At 35.5% G+C, this 21538-nt stretch overlaps 1 protein-coding gene across 2 annotated transcripts in view; it reads right to left on the reverse strand.

Annotated features, from left to right (window-relative positions):
- opcml (opioid binding protein/cell adhesion molecule-like) overlaps positions 1 to 21538 on the reverse strand; it is a 184562-nt gene that overhangs the window by 41665 nt on the left and 121359 nt on the right. For both annotated transcript variants that reach the window (XM_048180742.1, XM_048180741.1), the window contains one exon: positions 15618 to 15850. In XM_048180742.1, the coding sequence (XP_048036699.1) occupies positions 15618 to 15850 (233 nt within the window). The remainder of the gene's footprint in view (positions 1 to 15617; positions 15851 to 21538) is intronic.

The raw sequence follows: 21538 nt of genomic DNA on the forward strand, positions 1-21538 counted from the left end.
TGAATGAGTTTGAGGCTATGCTCCGTGGCTAACGGCTAGTGCTACACTGTTGGAGAGATTTATAAAGAACACAAAGTTGTGTTTATACATTATACAGACTGCAAGTGTTTAAAAATGAAAATAGCGACGGCTCTTGTCTCCGTGAATACAGTAAGAAACGATGGTAACTTTAACCACATTTAACAGTACATTAGCAACATGCTAACGAAACCTTTAGAAAGACAATTTACAAATATCACTAAAAATATCATGTTATCATGAATCATGTCAGTTATTATTGCTCCATCTGCCATTTTTTGCTATTGTCCTTGCTTGCTTACCTAGTCTGATGATTCAGCTCTGCACAGATCCAGACGTTCTGCCCTTGTCTAATGCCTTTAATAATGTTGGGAACATGGGCTGGCATATGCAAATATTGGGGGCGTACACCCCGACTGTTACGTAACAGTCTGTGTTATGTTGAGATTCGCCTGTTCTTCTGAGGTCTTTTAAACAAATGAGATTTATATAAGAAGGAGGAAACAATGGAGTTTGAGACTCACTGTATGTCTTTTCCATGTACTGAACTCTTGTTATTTAACTATGCCGAGGTAAATTCAATTTTTGAATCTAGGGCACCTTTAAAGTCTGCTAAATTGGAACAACTAACTTTGTACTAAATGCATTTTAGTTGTCCAAAAGCAGTGCTTAAGTTCACCTAAAGTTGTATTAAATATACTTGTTTGTACTAAAGTGGAACTATTGCAAGTATACTTAAGTACACTTTAAATATACTCTTGTATTTAAGTTTTAAAATGCAGAATTCACTCAGCGTAGACTTTAAATGTATTTTGGTGACATTAGAACTGCAATTCAATTACACTGTAAGAGTGTTGAACATACATTAATATTATACTAATAACAAACTTTTAGTGATTTTAAAACACATTGCAATGGCATTTCAAGTGAACTTGTAGTGTGCTAATGGCATCATTACAGTGTGCTCCAAATAGGCTACAATAAAGTAATCTTTATAAATAATGTTACAGCTTTAGAATATGCCTTTTACAGACAGATCCAGTATACCAGTAACTTACTTATCCAGTGAACATCATTGAGACAATGGGAACAGATTTATATGTACATTGAATGCCGGAACCAGTACAGGCTGGAATCGAACCCGGGTCGCCCGGATCACTGTCGCACAAGAGCACTCGGCTTACCTGTTGCGCCACCACACATATATAGACTACCCTAAACTGGTGTTACTTTGTGTTCTCTCTCTACTGTTACAAGTACAGCTATAAGCAACTATTAATGACAGCACAAATTATATGGATTAAAAGACTGTGAATCGCCAACAAAATTATTAATATAGACACAGTAAGTGGTGCGTGAAAACAAACGTGAAACGGCCTGTTGCTATACAACACGAACGTGCATTAAACTTTAAGCTGTTGAAGAAATAAAACCATTAGGCGCAACATTAAATATCAAGAATGTTTTGCTTCCCTTTTACCTGACATTATCTTTTAACGCAACATGAAGCATTTGCATAAACCGGCACATAAGTTTTATTCTTGTGCGCGCACTAAAACAATTGTGAAAAAAATGTGAACGTGCAGACCTGCTTGTGTTTCCGTGTGTGCGGATGAAATATAATCATTCATAACATTCCTCTGCCGATTGTCTCTGCGCGCTTCAACTCTCAATGCACCAGAACTGCTTCTGACAAAAACACAATTAAATGATTTAGTCTCGCATTAAGCTGTGGATTTATATGTGACACATAAATTCAAATGATTTACTTTTCATGCAGTAAACGTTTCTGTATTTATTTGACATTTGAACTTTCTGCGTTTTTTTTTTTTTTTTTTTTTGCAGTCCATACTTCGAAGTGCAAATAAGGGCTATTAAAGTAGCATTAATGGGAAAGGGGTATTACAGTAGGTGCATTGAATTGCATTAGGAATACACAAATGTAACAGGTATGTGCATTTCTTTCACCATTTAAAACTAACTATATGTTGTTTTATTTATTTGTCATAATTACAAATATTTACTTATGTAACTTCTATATGTATGTGTTTGCAACCATGCAAAATTGTGAAAACTGCTATTGAATTAAATTAAACAATAGCCTACCTGATATTCAAAGTGTGAGCAAATTATTAAAAAAGGTAAAGATCATAATTATAAAACTTACTTATTATTTTTTGCAACTCAAAACACATTTCCTGTAAACTTTTCTATAGGCCAATACTATTTTTATACTAAACAAGTAGAACTCAAATACTGTTCATTGAATTGGACATTTAATCATAACAGGGCAACATAGTATTCAACAAAAATAAATTACTGAAGTAAAAATGTAACAAATGAAATTTCTCATGATTATGTCTGAGCTGTTGACAAAAGTTGGGTTTGAAAATTCTGCCCTTACAGCCAATTAGCAGAAACAAACTAGATGTTTCAGTTCATACCTCACGTTTTCTGTGGTTTGCACAAAAAGAAAGTCTCATCTAAAAAATTATGTAGCATCATCTAAAAATAACTTAATCATTCTCGGATTTGAAATACTGTACATGGTGAGACTTGTGTCTTTAGCTACAATGACTTTCTAGACTCCAAAGTTTCCTTCTAACAAATGTACCAAAATCTGCAACACAGATTCCCAAAAGTGTGCACTCCAGCGAGTTCGGTTGTTTAGCAAAAGTACAGCAAAACCGATTGTTGGTGAGTGTGATGGCATTGGCTTTATGGCGTTCAAAACATAGCAAACATTGTGGTTCAACGAATAGTAGGACGTTGGGGCAGGCCAGTGGGGGTCAAGGTTTAGCTTCAGCAGTTACAGTGTTTTCAAGTCATGTCAGAAAGAATGTATTTAAAATGCACATGAACATCAGCACAACTCATAATCATGAATTTAGGTAACTCTGGATTTCCTTAAGAGTTTCCGAGTTAAGTACATGACGGTGAGAAAACATGTCAGAAGCAATGGATGCAGAGTCTGCCCTAGTGAAAAAACCCTACCAAAATATATTTAAAATAGGCCTACATTCAATTCACACTAACTAAAAACCCATTAATATACAGTAGTCAGCATTTGAAGTGGAGGGTTTTAGGACAACTTTGATGAAGGCTTTTGATCCGCTTCAAATGTTGACAGACATACTGACATAAATATTTTAATTAAACTTTATTTGCAGTTCTTCTTTATTGCACAATGCATATTTCTAAATATTAAGCCTAAAATGTGTTAAATATCACTATTAGTAAGGATAGTATGATCACTATATAATTTGAATGCAAGATATATGAAGTGTACCTAAAGTATACTTGCAATAGTTCCACTTTAGCATAATCAAATATACTTATGTATATCTTTAGTTGGACCTCAACACAAAAATACTTGTTCCAGTTTAGCAGACTTTAAGTATACCAATTTAGTATACTAAAAGTACAATTGCAGGGTATTTATATTAAGTACTTGCACATGTAAATGCAATTGTAGTACACTTAGCATAAAATAAATGTATTTCAAATCGATTTTAGTATATTTATTTTTCACTAGGGATTATATATATATATATATATATATATATATATATATATCAGTGCTTCCCACACAGACTTTACTTGGGCAGCCGCCCTGGTATAATAACGGCTGCCCAAGTATATTTGGAGACACATTTTTGCTTTTATTATTTTTATCCTCTTATACTTTTATATCTGCCCAATATAATGAAACCATCCGCAATCGATTAACTAATCGTTTCATACCTTCTCGTTATGTGTGCGTCAGAACTGTTTACTCCCGCTGACATTCCCACGGGCGCTGCATTTTGCAAAGTCACAAGAGGGCGCTGTTGTGCGTTCTACATGCTCGCGCAACAGCGCTTCAGACTGCTTCAAAGTGATTCTCAATCAATGAAAAGCGCAGATTTATGCCAAGCGATTACTAATGAACTCAAGTTGATGAATTATTATAATGTCTACTTCATAGCCTTTATTTTAATGTTTTATACGGTTGTTTTATAATCTGAAGGATCAGCCTACAATAGCACAAACATTTCAAAATAAGAGTCCCGGTGTATTGCGGGCTTGTTTATAATTAAAAGTCACACGCTAAGTTCTTTCTTTTTCTTTTGGGCATTATTGGTATTTTAGTTGCATAATAAATTATATTTAATTTGATTTCCATTTAATTCATAGTAAATTATTGTAGTCTCCCCCACAGGAAGAAAAGACTAAGAACATTATTTGACATATATTATTCATTATATAAATTTTACTATTAAAATCTGTGTCCCATTCACTGAGAGAGACACTATATGACAGCAAGGAGAACATAGGAAAAGGATAACCATTTAAATGCTGTAGTTTTGCATAATTTACAATGCATAATAATGCATTGCAATATTATGCAATATTAGTATGTAATTAGATGTAATAGTGTGCTATGTAATTAAAATTAATTTCAATTAATAAAAATACTGTTAAAAATCACACATTATTTATTTGTCACATATAGTAGACCATTTTTGTGCAATGGGTAATAGGAGGATTTTTGACCTGGCTACCACCGCAAGTATATTTCAAACCTGTGGGAAGCACTGTATATATATATATATATATATATATATATATATATATATATATATATATATATATATATATATATGAAGAAGCAATAGATGATAGATAGATAGATAGATAGATAGATAGATAGATTAAAAAGTCAAAATATTTAATTATAAACTAGTGTAATTTCAAACAATTTGATCAAGAAGATTAGACTTGAGACATATAATGTTACACTAGTAGCAGTGCACGAAGAAGACAAAAAAAAAGATATAAATAACAGTCTTTATTAAACTTAAACAAACACTCAGGAGAACACTAAAATAACCACAGGAACCAAAACCACCCTATGCATAAACAGGAACCGACAAACACAACTGAAAACTGAGCAGTATATATATATATATATATATATAATATATATATATATATATATATATATATGTATATTATATACATCCAGGAAAACAAGGAACTAAACAAGACATGGGTGAAAATCCTAAGATTACTATAGAGACATACAAGGGAATAATCTGTCACTATGACAATTAAGGAGACAGAAACCACACAGAAGAAACAGGGACCAAATAAAACAGAAAATTACTGTTACTAGAGATGCACTGATGTATCGGCCGCTGATTTTTGATCAAATTACAACCATCGGCATATCAGCTATATCATGAAAAGGCTGATATAACAAACCGATGGTTTATTAATTAACTGTATAAAGGCACTGAGATGTATAATGTCTGTTGCATAATTCAAGATTAATCCATAATCTAATATTCCTGCTGTGCTGCTGTCTGCGCTTTAATGTTAATCAAACAACAACAACAACAACAACAAAAAAAATAAAAAAATTGCTCACTACTCTTGACTAAATAACTTTTGTAACAATTAATATGTATAGGGCCCTATAATTTCTGTGGCATGGAAAACACACACAGAATCGCAGAATCCAGTCATAAAAACAGAATTTACTATACAATGCGTATTGTCACGGAATTTGTCAAAGTCTTGATGAATAAATAAAAAGTAGGCTTAGGTCAGTACACTTAAATCAAATTGCGATATTGATTACAGTCTGTGAATATTAAGCCGCAAAAAAAGCAGATTCTAATTATGAATCCTGCATGCATCCTTCACTATATGAGGACATGAATGCATGAACTTCATCTCCAGAATCACTTTGTGAGCATTTTTCATTTGAGAATGAGAAAATCGTCATATCATAAACACACAGAAACTCGAAGGTCTTCGGGGCAACCTGTCAAAATAAAATTTCCTTTTTTGTGACAGAAATATATTGTTGTTGTACAGTATAATTTAGCTACATCTCAATTTAATAATAATATATGGATTTAATTTATACAGTGAAGGATATGCAGTATTATTTTACATTTGTTTACTATATTTCTGTACCTGAAAACTGTTCAACCTACCTAAAACTGTTTATTTCATATGTATCTTTGTTCCGTTGTATTTATGTATTATGTTGGCCTGCTGAATGTTAAATGGATCCAATACATGTTCATTAGAAATGATTTTAAGATGCAGCAATAAATTAGCTAGTATAACTTAGGGCAGGGGTACTCAACAGGCGGCCCGCGGGCCGCATCCGGCCCGTCAGCATTAAATTTGTGGCCCGCATCATGCTACATATAAATGTATTTTTATTATAATTTGCGTTGAAAATTAGCGTGAATATTACTTCGTTTTTTTACACGTACACAATGGTAGGCGTACAGTGCGCGTGACGCTGTAATCATCAGCAGAGAACGCTTATAGTGTACGCGCGCAGCACAGTTTTTCTAACCGCAAAGAACAATAAACTGAAGGCACTTTGCACGCGCGCATTGAACAGTTTTTGCTCTAATTTAGTTTGTCCACAAGGTGTCAGCACTGAAACGGGCTGTTGTTTCAGTCTGAAAAGAAACGGAGAAGACAGAACAAGAGTAACAACAAACACAATAGCCGACCGTGTTTAAGAGCGCTCGTTTGAGGGGATTAAAAGACCAGCAACTCTAATTTTAAGCAAGTACAAAGACATTTTATTGTAACTATTTGAGCGAAAAAGACTAGACAAGCATGAATCTCTCTAGTGCGCATGAGTCGAGCACTTGTATTCGTGAACGCCATCAAAGGCTCGAGACTGTGCGCGCAAGTAAAAAAACAAAGTAACCTTATTTTTCCATGATGAAATGCAGTTGACATTCCTCAAACTTTGCAGTGTGTAAGTTGCCGAGCAGCATGAAAAACAAACCTTTTATTCTTAATGTCAATGTGTTATAAACAGAAAGCAAGCAGAGAGTGCTCCCATTACAGATCTGTCATCACATCATTGAGCTCACGGAAAATATCTTATTTATCATGTTTACAACGTTGGTTATAGTTAGATAATTCATAAAATTGTGATTGAACATTAAAAAAAAAGAAAAAATATTTTTTTGATTCTGACCAAATTAAAAGGTAGGTAATAATAATACAAATAATAAAACATTTATTCTCTGAGTATAAATAGGTGCTATAAAAAGTGTTAAAAAGGTGCAATGGAGTATAAAAAGACTATAAAAAAGTGCAATGTTTTCATCTTATGGACAAACTCTCATCAGCCAGTGAACAGCCAGACCTTAAAAACTGAACTTTTAGTAAATAAACAGTAAAACTACAAATATTGTCTTAAGTAGGCCTAAATAAAAGTCTTACGATCCAAGTTATAATTTGTGGCCCTTCGCGTTTCATTTGGTTAAAATGCGGCCCTCTTGGCCTCTGAACTTGAGTACCCCTGACTTAGGGTGTGTTCACACTTGTCATGTTTGGTTCGATTAAAACGAACCCTGGTGCGATTGCTCGGATGGTGCGGTTCATTTGAGCATATGTGAACGCTTCCAAACGAACTCTGGTGCGGTTCGAATGATATATGAACGCAACATGGACCAAAGACATGTAACCGAACCAAAAACTGAAAGACGATACCCTAAAATGGACAGAATCCTCACGCATGTCGGTTTTTCTCATCATAGTCGCGAGTTTGCCCATTACAGGCATCAGACGCGCGTCTCCACACAGCAGATCGTTTGTGTGTGACGGATGGATTCCCGCCGGTGTTTTGACTACTTTACACATTTTATAAGCTCTTCACGAGTTCCCAGCTGGCCAAAATACCATCACATGCAGGCTACGCACACACAACGAGCGCATTTACCTCAGCACACAGCATTGTTTTGGATGTTCGGTAAATTCCGTCTCAAAATAGGCAATACGTCATAAAATCCGACCAATCACGTTGTGAATGTATCCCTGTGCCTTTAGGTTCGGTGATAAAATTGCCAATCTGAACGCTAACCAGACCAGGACTACATGTTTTGTTTTTTCTTCTTTGGTCCGTACCAAATGAACCAAACGAACCGAAGTGTGAACGCACCCTTAATGTTTTTTTTTTTTTTTTTTTTTTTTTTACTTTTCTGATTTGCAACACGATCAAAACTATCTATTTTAATGACAAAAATAAGAGAGCAAGTGACAAATACCAGTATCAGAATCGGCAAATAATCTGCCAAAAATCCTATCGGTGCATTCCTAACTGTTACATATACAACATAAATCAGGTCTGTGTTATTTGATTTGTTAAAAGATTATACTAGTAATTCTCTGGTGGCTAATGTTTAAAGATATATGAATGCTGAAACATGCAGATGCAGATTCTAATACAAAGCCTCAACAGTACTATTTTAGCTATGAGAGCAGAACATTTCTAAATGTGGTTCCTGCCTCATATGTCCAAACTCCCACAGTCTCCCACAAAACCTGTATTTTCAATTGGCCTCGCAGAGGGTTAAAATAACTGAAGCAGAAGGAAGGGCACCCACAGAACGCAGTGGGTGAAAAACGGATTCCCGCACTGCCTCTGGTGATATAGCTGCTGCTAATGTGTCACCCAAGCAAATTGCACTGGTTTTGTCCTGCCATTTATATTCTCATAACCCTACTGAATCTTTCCAATGGCTCATTACTGCTCTTTAAAATGAGGCAAAGAGCTACTTCTCAATCCAGTAACAAGAGCTGAAGCTTATTACACAAATGTGCAGTGAATTGAGAGGCCGTCTTATTCTTCTCCCCATGGAGGAGAAAGTTTGTGACTAATCTAAAATAGAGACACATCATTACACTTGAGCAAACCAAAGACGATAATCCCGCTTGTTGTTTGCAGGGCCATCTAATTAAATTGCCACGCTTTTGCCCTGTGATACAGTCTTTATGACATCCTGCTCATCAGGTAATACATGTTGAACAGCTTTAATGATATGGTGCAACAAATGTGCTTTGATTAGGATGAACATTCAAGAGCTCTGTTCCAAAACCTAGTGAGCTCCCTAACTGCCTACCTAGAGAGCATCCTAAGTCAATTCAAATCAAGTCAACTTCATTTTTATAGTGCTTTAGGGCCTGTTTACACCTGTTCACTTCATGCGTTTTCTCTGATCGGATAGCTATCCGATCGTGAACAAGACGTAAATGCCCTCCGAAACGCATTCGAGGCAAATATAAATCCGATCGCTCAAACCACTTCAGGAGGTGGTCTGGGATGCGTTCCAGTCTAAACTGAATAAGTCTAAATACACCTCCCAAAAATGCTAAAAAATAAACATGTGAGAGTGTGTTATAGGCTATATGACGTTATTATAGCCAGATATGACGGAGCTACTGCAAAGCTCATCGCCACAGATGAGTAGAGTATCTCTTATGCAAGTCAACGCGCAAACTGCCACTAATGAAACTGAAAGTCGTAGACGCTTAACACACAATCATCTTAAAGCGGAATTCCGTAAGATTTGCGAAGCTCCCCCTACAGGTTCCTTCAGTGAATCACACTGTCGTAAATACTCCAAGCGCAGCTCTGGACTACAACGCTCACCAGCGCAGTAGTTTTGCAAATACAGTACAAGAAATCTCGATGGCGGTGGGTAATTTTCGAAATTGTCTTATAAAGTCATAATATATACATTGTTTTTGCATTACCGTGAAGCATTTTGTCACTCTCGCGTGAACGTGAACATGAGGCGAGATTGTGTTGGGTCGGCGCAGCTCAACTTGCAAATGCTGTTTTCTGGCATAGACGTGCCAGAGGGGGTTAGTGCACGCCTCAAACACACCACAAGTCAAATAACAATCGTAAGGACTTAGAAAACTATTTATGAAGGTAAAAAAGTTACTTAGTTCTGCTTTAATTAAAAGTAATGAGACTAAATGATCTTACCAGTGCTGTTGCCCTGCTCTCTACTATTGTGGTCTTTGATTTTAAAATTAGCTGATGATCAATAAAATGCAGCTCATACTTCTTTTGGTGAAGTGAACTCTATTAAATCTGCATATAGCGTGGGAACTGAAGATCGGATTTATGTGTTTTGCGGAGACACATTTATGTGGCCAAATGTAAATGGAATCGTTTTGATAACTATCTGATCAGTAAAAACGCATGAAGTGACCAAGTGTAAACAGGCCTTTTAATCTTTTTCTTTTCACAACAGCTTCTCATTTAAAAGGAAAGTGACAGAATCAATGACGCAAACTTCATCAAATATGAGACTGATTCAAATTCTGCTGTAAAGCAGCTGTATAGCAAGACAATAGTGTCATCAGTTCAGTGTTCAATTCAGATAAAGCGAACAGTTTAAACTAATTAAATGAAATTAGTTTGTTTCACTCAAATACTACTGAAAGTTCATTGTGCTTAATAGAAAAAAAGTTATGTGAACTCAAAATCTGATATTAGTAAGCCGAACTTAAACTGAGTTGCAGCAGTTATAGTGATAGGCATTACATTAGCGCATACTAACTAACACTTAACCACAAAGATTATGGGTTTGTTTATTGAACATTTCAATTAAATTGTAATTAACAAGTTCTACTAACATAATTTTTGAGTAACTTAAAAAAAATTAGTTGGTTTACTTGTGTTTTGAGGTAATTGGTGTCCACAAAAGTCAAGTATTCTGAACTTATCGGGTTTTACATTCGTTTTGAAACCAGTTCAATTCATCAATGAGCAGTTCAATTCATCAATGCCATTAACTGAAATAGAACCTCATAAGCGAAACAAATAACACTAACTAAAACAGAAAACTAGTTTTTGGAATGCAGCTAAGGTGTTCTTTGCGAAACACCACATTTGTTTTGTTTTCTGCTCAACCTCAAATAAATGATGCTTTTAACTCCAATGCAAATTAAACTTCTGATGATCCTCTTCGCCTCCCACAAAGACCTCCAGCTAATGGAACATATGGAGTGTGATCATCACCTTTGATGCACTACCAGAGCTGAGCAGAATTCATCCTTCCCCTTTTCCCACTTGAGTCGCACTTTCCTTCTTATCCTCACCATTTCTTCGCTTGCTAACAGTCTTGGACTCCCTGCATGGCCTACATATGTCTCTGCTTACCTGCACTGTCATTGTCTCATCCTGTACCTTTGGTTTGCACACTGAGGAAGGTGAAGGACAGTTTGAATCTTTTTGTTTTAAAATCTGCTTTGGAAATACCTATATTAAATGCAACTAATAAAATGCAACTAACCATATAATTGCCCATAATTAGAATAATAAACTGACTTATTAACTTTTAAAAGGGCACTTTTAACTTTTATTGTTGCCGTTAAACATTGAATGTCGAATCGAACTTTAATTAATTTTTAACATATTAGAAACTAAGCAAATTAAGAAATGCCTAACATTCTCAATAAATAAAAAAAAATAAAAAATAAAAGAAGTACATTAAATATGTTGAAGGATAAAGATGGTATGTGTAGACTACACATACCATCTTTTTAATGGGTTGTGTGACTTATTGTCTGCAGATTTACATGTAATCATTCAATTATACAAAATATTTTAAATGTGGATAAGCAAATATTATAATTTTTATATTTAATTATATAATATTATATTTTTTATGATGAAAAAAATACCATAAATAAATTCCCATGTTTAATTTTATTCTGTATATGAAAAAATAATTGACTAATAAAAAAAAAATCAGGCTGCCATTTGATGCCCAATCGATGCTGGAGCAAAACCAGATAAGAACTAACCAATTAATACCATGTTCTGTTTATCAGATATCAAACTTCAAGCAGATGGAGAAACATCTTGAAAACTGAGATTGACAGGTGAAAAATATGTGCAAAAAAATGTATGATGAATCTTTGCAATAATCTGAAAATAACAACACTTCTCTCATTAGTTTAGATGAGAATTTGATTCATAATTTCATCTGGCATCAAAGCATCACTCAAGTGTGTTTGCTCAAGTCTGTGCTTTTGTGTTTGTCTGAACAAATCCTCTGTGCAAAGACGTCTTGGGAGTCGTCTCACTGTTTCTTTGTTTTTGTCCTCACAATTGTTTTCATTGTTATTCTGGAAAAAAACCAAAGAGGTTTTGTTGGTATAACAACAAGGACAATAGTGCTCCATTTAACATCATCAACATTGCCATGACCTTGCTTGCTCTAAAACGTTTCGCTTTTAAGAATCAGGAGATGGCCTTTACGTCATATTCTGCATATAGGCCACCCACATAACACTGCTCTATAAAACACAAATGATATGCAACAATGAAATCATTTGTTTTGAGTTTCACGGTACAATTATGAATATCTGGGATCTAAAACAAAGCATATACAGGTTTTAATGATAATTAGAAGACATCGGTGAAGAAGTGATATGTTCGATGAGAACACAGGGCCAAATTGGCTGCGAGTAAGTTCATTTCAACAGCCCTATTCTCGCCAACTTCTACACACCACCTGTGTATGTCTGTCCTTTTGATGCTAGCTGAGAGAGGCAAAACAGGAATTTTGTGAACTCATCCATTACAGATCTCACTACCCTGTGACCTTGAAACAAGCTAATGTGCTGTACCTACCACAAATATGCAAATCATGGACTCATCTCATATTAGTCTGCTACCTTACCTTGCCTTAGACTTTTTATTAATTTAAAGAATACTTCAGTTGAGTGCAGGGTAGAGTTACCTGAAATAAAATTACACTGAGCTGTATTTCTCGGTTCATAAACTAAAAATGTTGTATTTATCTTTTTGAATTTTTGTGCACTGTGCTTCAGTAAACACATGCCTGAGAGACAAAAACAGACTGATTTATTATATCACAACAAAAGATGTTGAAACTGAAGCTGGATATCATATTTAGTCATATACGATCGCTTTACACCAAAAACAATGCTGATGGATATTTTGTCTCTGCTGAGTCGCAAATGTAGCAATAACTAAAATAGTGATTGCTTTTCATTTCAACAAACATACATGCTGTCAAAAGGATTTTTCTCTTTGGAAGTGGAACTTTAAAATAAGTCTAGTCAACATATGAACAAGTTAGGTAGTTTGCAGCCAGCTTATCCCACTAGGCTTAAAGGGATAGTTCAACCAAAAATGAAAATTCTGTCATCATTTACTCACTCTCAAGTTGTTCCAAACCTGTATGAGTTTCTTTGTTCTGTTGAACACAAAAGAAGATATTTTAAACAATGTTGATAACCAGACATTTGACGGTAGCCATTGCCTCCCATTAGATTTTTTGGAATACGATGGAAGGCAATGGCTACCGTTAACTGTGGGAGCTTGTTTCCGCCACTGAATAAACGATAAAAAGGTAATTGTGACTTTTGATCTCTGAATTCTACATTTTTTTCTCACAACTGCGAGTTTGCATCTAGCAGTTCTGACTTCTTTTCTCAGAATTGCGAGACATAAACTCTTAATTGTGAGTTATAATGTCAGAATTGCATAATATAAACTCACAATTGTGAGAAATAAAGTCATAATTGCAAGTTATAAACTCACAATTGTGGGATATAAACTTGCAATTCAGATTTTTTTCTCGCAATTCTGACTTTTTTTTCTTGCAAATTGCGAGTTATAAAGTCCAAATCTTGAAAAAAAAAGACAGATTTTTTTCTCAGAATTGCAAGTTTATATATCACAATTCTTCCTTTATAACACACAATTCTGACTTTATAACTGGCAATTGCAAGTTTATGACACAATTCTGACTTTATAACTTACAATTGTGGGTTTATATCATGCAATTGCAAGAAAAAAAGTCGTAGTGAGATTAAAGTCGCAATTAGCTTTTTTTTTTTTTTTTATTCAGTGGCGGAAACAAGCTTCCATAGTTAACTCTTTGATTACCAACATTCTTCAAAATATCTTCTTTTGTGTTCAACAGGTTTTGAACAACATGAGGGTGAGCAAATGATGACAAAATTTTCATTTTTGGGTGAACTGTCCCTTTAACTAGCATAACCAGCAAGATTTGCATGTTTTTGCACCAGCACTAACAACAATAAACCAGTAGTCTAAGCAGTTTTTTTCCCAGCAGCAATGTTCCTCTAAATGGAAGTACATAAAATAAAAACATTTTTTCCTCCCTAGACTATAATGACCTTCATTTGTCTTCTGCATGTAGTGGTTTTATAAGAATTATGCTTTGTGTACCTCAGAGAAGGAGCTCAGAGGAAAACCTCAGGTCTCGAATTGCGCTGGACACTAACGCGTTGCATGTCTCCTCTCACGTTGCATCTGATCGATGCATCCGATCGATACCGCGGAAGACGATGAGGCCATTTACAGAGACACATACCTCCAGCTGCAGTCATCAACCACATAAATAGATGTAGCGCGGATACACTACAGGACGGCAAATGCAAAATCGAATGGAATGCTGTCCCATTCGTGAAATGCTAATGAGTGACCTAAAACCGGAACGAGAGCAAGCGTGAAATATGTTAGGACACTTAAAAACAAGCACGCAGATGTCAAGCGAGATATGGGAGAGCGCTACCATAGGCGCTTTTTGAATTTTTAGCAGAGACGAGGCAATAACAAGCTTTTGAAGCTCAGGGTTTAAGAGAAATAGAGCCACACTTGATGACAGAAATAGACAGGGCGCTACAGTTTGTGTAGGCAGACTTTAGCTGAGCACGGCAAGATTTAACAAAGCTGAGACAAAGCATTACAGTAAAGGCACACCGAGGCCCCATCTGTTCAGAAAGCTCTCAGATCCATTCTCAAGAACACTAGGCTGAAATTGTAGACCACTCAGCATGCAACTATAGGGTGTAAGGCAAAAAGGAGTGCTACAAACAATTTAATATCTTAAGTGCACTTTTCAGTGCCACAATAGCGACTCCAGCATGTTTATGTTGCGCCATGTAGATGCAGAGTGTTGAACTGCACAATAAAACAAGGAAGGCGAATGATTGATTCATTAAAACTGGGCTGAAGACTTTATAATTAATTGAATTGCAGGTTAAGCGGGAGCTGAAAAGACGAGTCAAACTTTAATTTACGCTTTGTGTTTCTAATCAGAAAAAAAATAAGCACCTTACCTTGGTCTATTTGTTCAGTTATTTAAGCCTGTAGTAATTAGTGTCAGAGCAAAGTGCTAAAGGTTAATGAGCATTTGATAAGGCACCATTTTATTAACCAAAACACTTTTTTTTCACTGAAACGTGGAGAATCTGACGCTTTTTCTGACTCCGCAGATGGTCTGGGAAACGTGATAAAAATGCCGTAACTGTTTTTCGCCACATTTCTGAATTGTGTACCCCAACCTGAGATAGATTTGGCCACGTGCTACGTTAATCATCTTTGGCCCACGAATATGAAGGCGATCGACTGCACTGTAAATTACGACAAAGGTCTGAGTATCGACACTTGATTTAGTGAGGAGAAAACAAAGCCTCTGCTCTATTTGTCCATTGCTCTCTGGGCTGCATGTCTTCAATCAATATCCATCAACGATTTTGAAATTACACCCAGATTAAATCCCAATTTCATCAACGGGAGTCACATCTGCTGAGTTTCATTTAATTACATCAGCCTAGAAAGGGAGAATCAGAGTTGTTTGTCAAACGATATTTACCCAACTGAAATGTCAACAAAATCCCAAACCAATGCAAAGCTAGTTTCTGACAAGGTTTCCTCATCCACACATTACATGATGTAAAGATTTCACATGAAAAATCCTCTTAAGATTTACCTTGTACAATGAGGTGCACTTTTGTCGATTCTGGTTTCTTGTTTGTGAGGATAGAACATACGTACGGCCCCTCATCGTATAAGTTCACGTTTAGGATCTTTATACTGTATTCAGTGACTGCTGTGTTTAGTAGGACCACCCGGGGGTCCAATGACCATTTTTCATTCCCTGTGAAGAGGATAGTGGTTCGGTTGAGCCATGCCACCCGTGATACTTTGTTGTCCACATTGCACCTGTTGAACGACACACAAACAGAAGAAAAAACATGATTATTTGCAATATGTTACATTAAGAAAATAACATCCTCAATGGTGCCTCAGGGCCTCACTGAGCCATCGGATTTCATCAAAAATTTCTTAATTTGTGTTCTGAAGATGAACAAAGGTCTTAAGGGTGTGGAACGACATGAGGATGAGTAATAAATGACATCATTTTCATTTTTGGGTGAACTAACCCTTTAACAACTCAGTTTGAAATGATTCGGATACATTCTGAGAAACTATAATGAAAGGCAAAGTGTTAGAGTTTGAATGAAGAAGTCATATTGGGACAGCATGTCCAATTATCACCTAGTACACTTTCTTTAACATCTTTTTTAACAGTAGGAGAAGGTCAAGCAAACTGCTACTTGAAGAAAAAGCCAAGAAAACAATAATTTATATTTAGACACAATACTGGAGTTCTAACCCTGAGCCCAACCTTCAATTCAACAGACTTTACCAGAGAAATATCATAATGCCCCTAATATCACTTCCACTTCCTTCCGTGGAATGCAAAAAAAAAAAAAAAAAAAAAACATGTGACAAGGCAACAGGGCAACAGGTAATATAAACAGATATCTGTCCTTTTTCCTCTCATTTTCTATTACAGATCTTGACAACCAGTTGGAAAATGACAATAGCTTTTCATCTTATCCATTTCAAATAGCCGTGATGAAAAATTAGTGCAATTCTGGGCAATAGCCACCTTTCAATTCAGAAGAATCTGGATATTACATTTGTCTCCTTCACAGGAAAGGACATTTCTTAAAACTGCAGAAAAAGACCTAGAGGCGTTCGCTATACTTATCTTTCTTACCCTTTTCTAAACTTTTGAGTGACAGCTCTAAAGGTTAGGACTAATTGAAAGTCAGAGCTACATATTAAAAACTGAGGCCATAATCGCATGCACAGAAGAGTACTTTCTCAAAAGAAACATACTGTTTCACGGTTTTATTTGTAATTTGCTATCTGGCATTTGGTTTATTTGTCAATAGTTTTTTGATATAACAATGGCACAGGATGTGCTGTGTTGACATGGTTTTCATCAATGACACTCAACAGGGTGCATTGAGAATTTACAAAATGGCATTGCCAAACCATTCACGTCAGCATGCCAAAACACTGCAGTAATTCATATTAGTCTTTAAGAGGGCTTCACGCTCAAGGTCAAAATCAGTAAATGGATTATCAGACCCTTTACTGGTGAATTTCCCGGCTCTGAAAATTAGTCAACAAGAGAGCGCTCTTTTGGCAAATCTGGAGGGCAACAATTGCAAGTGTGAAGTGAATGCTTTCTCAGGATATTCTTCAAAGGGAAAAGCTCATTCAGACTCTGTTAATCTATGCAGAGTGCTGGAGCGCAAGAGAGCTTGCAGAGGATTTGAACCATAGAAAACCACAAGATTAAGCTCCGGTCTATAATCATGCATGCTCTGCAGTTTTTGCTTGGGAATCACTGTGCACATTCGAACAATAGAATGGATTTTTTTTAAAGTTTCGGTCTATAAATAACCCCATAGTCACTCTATGCTTGGCCTTAACACCTTAAAAGTGTTGCAAAACCTGCTGTTCATATTTTAACGCCTTGGTGCTGTGTGCCTAATTTCCCTTAACTTAATGCTTGCTGTTCTCTCCATACCACAAAATGCTTATAACTACCGGAAAAACGTCCCGCAAATGTTATTATGCACATTAATTCTGTATGCAGCTCCCTCCATCTTCCAAGCCGCACTGTTCATCATGTCCCAATACATGTCTAGTTGATAAGTGTATGGATTTATACCCTTATTCTGGCTGAAAGTGACAAACTGAGCCTGAAACACCAATATAATGACATTAGCATGATGGGGAAAACATCGAGGCTGTGCCAAAAGTTAATTTTCTGTTCAAAAGTTACATTTTAAGTGGCCTATTGGTGAAAGCCTTGCACTGTGAATAGGAAGGTCATGGTTCCAATCCCACCGTGAGCACCTTCTCTGGCCGTTCTGAGCAGGACGCTTAACACCTCATCTGCTCCAGGGGTGCTGTGGGACAGATGATTGCGTGCTCTGAATTTCTGCGTCTGCCTGTGACAGATTAGATTAGCAATATGCAAGATAATGAGTCTGAGTGGCTGGTTGAATGGGTGCAAAGACCTACAAAATAAGGTAAAAAAAAAAACAAGTCACAGTGAATTTAATACAAACTTAACTTGAGTTTCGGAGGTGATTATACATTTCTAAAACAATTAAAAATAGATCCAGGACTTAATTAGAATCTTCAAATATACAAATATTTATGTTTATGCGATAACAGGTCAAACAGAACACTGCAATGTCATCACACAGTATATGCTTCACATCAAACAGCATGCATACATTTATAATGATCCATTTCAAACAGCCACCGCACACATTTACATATGCATATCAACCAATGGATCCATTATAAATGCAATATGCTAAAAAGACCGCCCTCACTGTGCTTGCATTGACTGGCACTTAAAGTTAAGACTGAGGGAAAAGCATATAGATTTTCCCACTCTGTGCTAAAAAGTAAGAGGTGTTTCTTAGAAGGCAGAGCCTCCATTATCCAGCATTGACAGGGTGAGATCAGGCCTCATTCAGTGAACTAATGACTCTGTCACACCAGTCCCTTGCACTTCAGCCTAATGGACTGTCAGCCACATTGGTGCAAGATCGTTTATATGAAGAAATATCTTCTCAACTCAAGCATGTTCTAAAACACATAGATTGATTACTGATATTTTCCACAACAATCTTATTCAGAGAGGCAAAAGCTATTTTGTCTGAATAAAGCCTATTTTTATTTTATGTATTGGAGGAATGTATTCTTTGAATATAAAAAAAAATATACTGGCATACTTATGATGTGTCACATGGATATGATGTAATAAAAAAATAGAATCTGACTGGTCTAGCTGATTAGTCCAAAGTTTCTTGACTATACAAAAAAAACAGGAACATATTATATAAGTATATAAATTCTACAAATAAATAATTGTATATGATCCACTACATGTAACATTAAACAACTATTCCATGTGAGTGTACATGATACACATATTTTCTGTGTATAATTTTAATGTATAATGTACCTTTAAGGTTTTCTGAACACTCTCTGTTTAAAATCATCTAACAGACACTTAATTATCAGATTTACATACATTCTAAATCTTAAACATTGTAAAAACATCTGTTAAATGTCATTTTGACATCCATTAAAGGTCCCGTTTTTCGTGGTTTTTTGAAGCTTTGATTGTGTTTATAGTGTGCAATATAACATGTGTTCATGTTTCGCGTGTAAAAAAACACAGTATTTTTCACATAATTTACTTATCTGTATACCGCTGTTTCCACTGTCATAAAAACGGGCTGATGACTTCCTTGTTCTATGAAGTCCCTCCTTCAGAAATACGTAACGAGTTCTGATTGTGCCAGCGGTTCCTGTGTTGTGATTCGACAGCTCTGAGCGCACCGTGCCCGGAAAAGTTACGCCTCTTACCATAACGTGGAGATGCACGCGCTCAGTGTTATTGTAAACATGTCTTTAATTTTACCCTATCAATTTGAGCCGGAATCAGACCCGGTGATTGGACTGCGGGATGAAAATAACAGCGTTTCGACGACATGGCGACAAACACACTCTACAAACGCAACTCTTGTGTATTCCTGTGGGCGGAGGTTAGTCAAAAAACTGTTTTAGTGACGTCATTAAAGAAGGAAGTAGAGGGATGTAGTCCAAACTGGCCGTTCGATGTAGGCGACTTCTGTTAAATAAAATATCTCGCTTGGCATTGAACTTTGAGCTTTAAAATTTTACAGATTTTATTTATACTCTAACAACAACATTACACACTAACTAAAGTTTGAAACATGGGATCACGAAGAATGGGACCTTTAATATTGCAGATGAACACTCTAAACACAAAGCTACATATTGCAGTTGAATATTCACAGCACAGCACCTTGCTTAAATAAAAAAAGGACGAAAATAAGTCTAATCTAGTATGCTGGATTTAGTTTGAATTTCCAGCCTGGTCAGACTGGTATGTTTTGCTGGTTTTAGAGAGGAAAACCAGTTAAATGACTAGCTAAACCCGATGAGCACCAACTTGGGTAGACTGGGAAATCATCTAGGCCAACTTACAACTAAAACCAGTTGTTGTTTTTTAAGGATGAAGTCTATTCTAATACATTCTAGATCTAGTATTGACGATTTAACACTCCTAACTCTCTTACTAAATCAATAAAAATTGATGGCCAAAATATGGGTTAAACCTGTGACAAAATAGGGCAGAGCAATTTTTATTGTTTTGGCGATGAGAACAAGAGGCCATTTCATAAAATGACACCTGCCATATTTTTCATATCGCTGTTGTGCCTTTTTAAGATATGAGTAGGTCAGTGAGAGTCTGTACCGTGGGGATTCGGTGCTTGCAGATCATTGTCGGCAGACAGCCATGTGGTCTCAGGGTGAGATTAATGACAGGCAGGCTTTATGTGATGGGAGACTGATGAAGGCCATTACACCAGGGGCAATGAATGGTGGCCACTCTGTTTGGGCTTTTAGATAGAGGGGAAACAGGAATGATTTCCCCAACCAGACGCAGACAGCAGTGTCGAGAGTTACATATTGGGATTAGAAGAATGTGGGATATATAAAAAGTCATAAATATTGTCACACAGAAAACCCTGACTTCTTAATTAGGCATTTAGAAAAAAAAGAAAAAAAAAAAAAAAACAGGGAAAAACACTGTTTTTTGATGCATGTGTCAATTTTGAGATTTTGGCCTTTTCATAAAGAGTTTTTTTTTTTTTACAGAATAGTGGAAAGGATATATCCTAAATACACTTTTAAGTGTACTTTTATAGCACTGTATGTATTTGTGTCTTAGATTTCAATTACAAACTATATATAGTTTTTTCTCCCACACTGAGCCAGAAATCTCCACTTCAGTAGCACTTACACCAAACTTTTTTTTTTTACACCAAACTTTTACCAAACTTATATATAATATGTCAGAAAAAAAAAATCATCTTAATTATGTCAGATAACACTTAAGCAAGACATGGTCAGTTCAAAGTGTCTGAATAATTTTTGGTTCCAAATTTTTATCAATTTTACTGCTAGTCCACTGTATGAAGAATTTTTGGGTATAATATGTCACAGTGTACTTTATTTTGCTATCCTCACTTACATAAATGAACTATAGTGTCCTGCACCCACTAGTAAAAATATATCAAAAATATCAAAAATGTCTGAATAATTTTTGGGTTTACTGTATAATACCTTTTTTTTTTTTTTTACGTTGTTATATAAACTTTATATTTCAACAAAATGCTGTTCTTTCACAGTTTCCACAAAAATATTAAGCAGCAAAATCATTTTCAATATTCATAATTATAAAAAATGTTTCTTGAGCACCAAATCAGCATATTAGAATGATTTCTGAAGGATCATGTGACACTAAAAACTGTAGTAATGATGCTGAAAATCACAGAAATGTTTTTTAACTTTAATATATTTTAAAATAGAAAACATTCTAATAATATTTCAAATATTACTGTTAAATAAAGATAAATAAAAATAAATGCAAGCAAATCATAAGTTAATTCCAAGCAAACCATAAATAAATATATTTAAAATGTATTATTTAAA

The sequence above is a fragment of the Megalobrama amblycephala genome, linkage group LG2, assembly GCF_018812025.1.
Source record: "Megalobrama amblycephala isolate DHTTF-2021 linkage group LG2, ASM1881202v1, whole genome shotgun sequence".
NCBI classification, from domain to species: Eukaryota; Metazoa; Chordata; class Actinopteri; order Cypriniformes; family Xenocyprididae; genus Megalobrama; species Megalobrama amblycephala.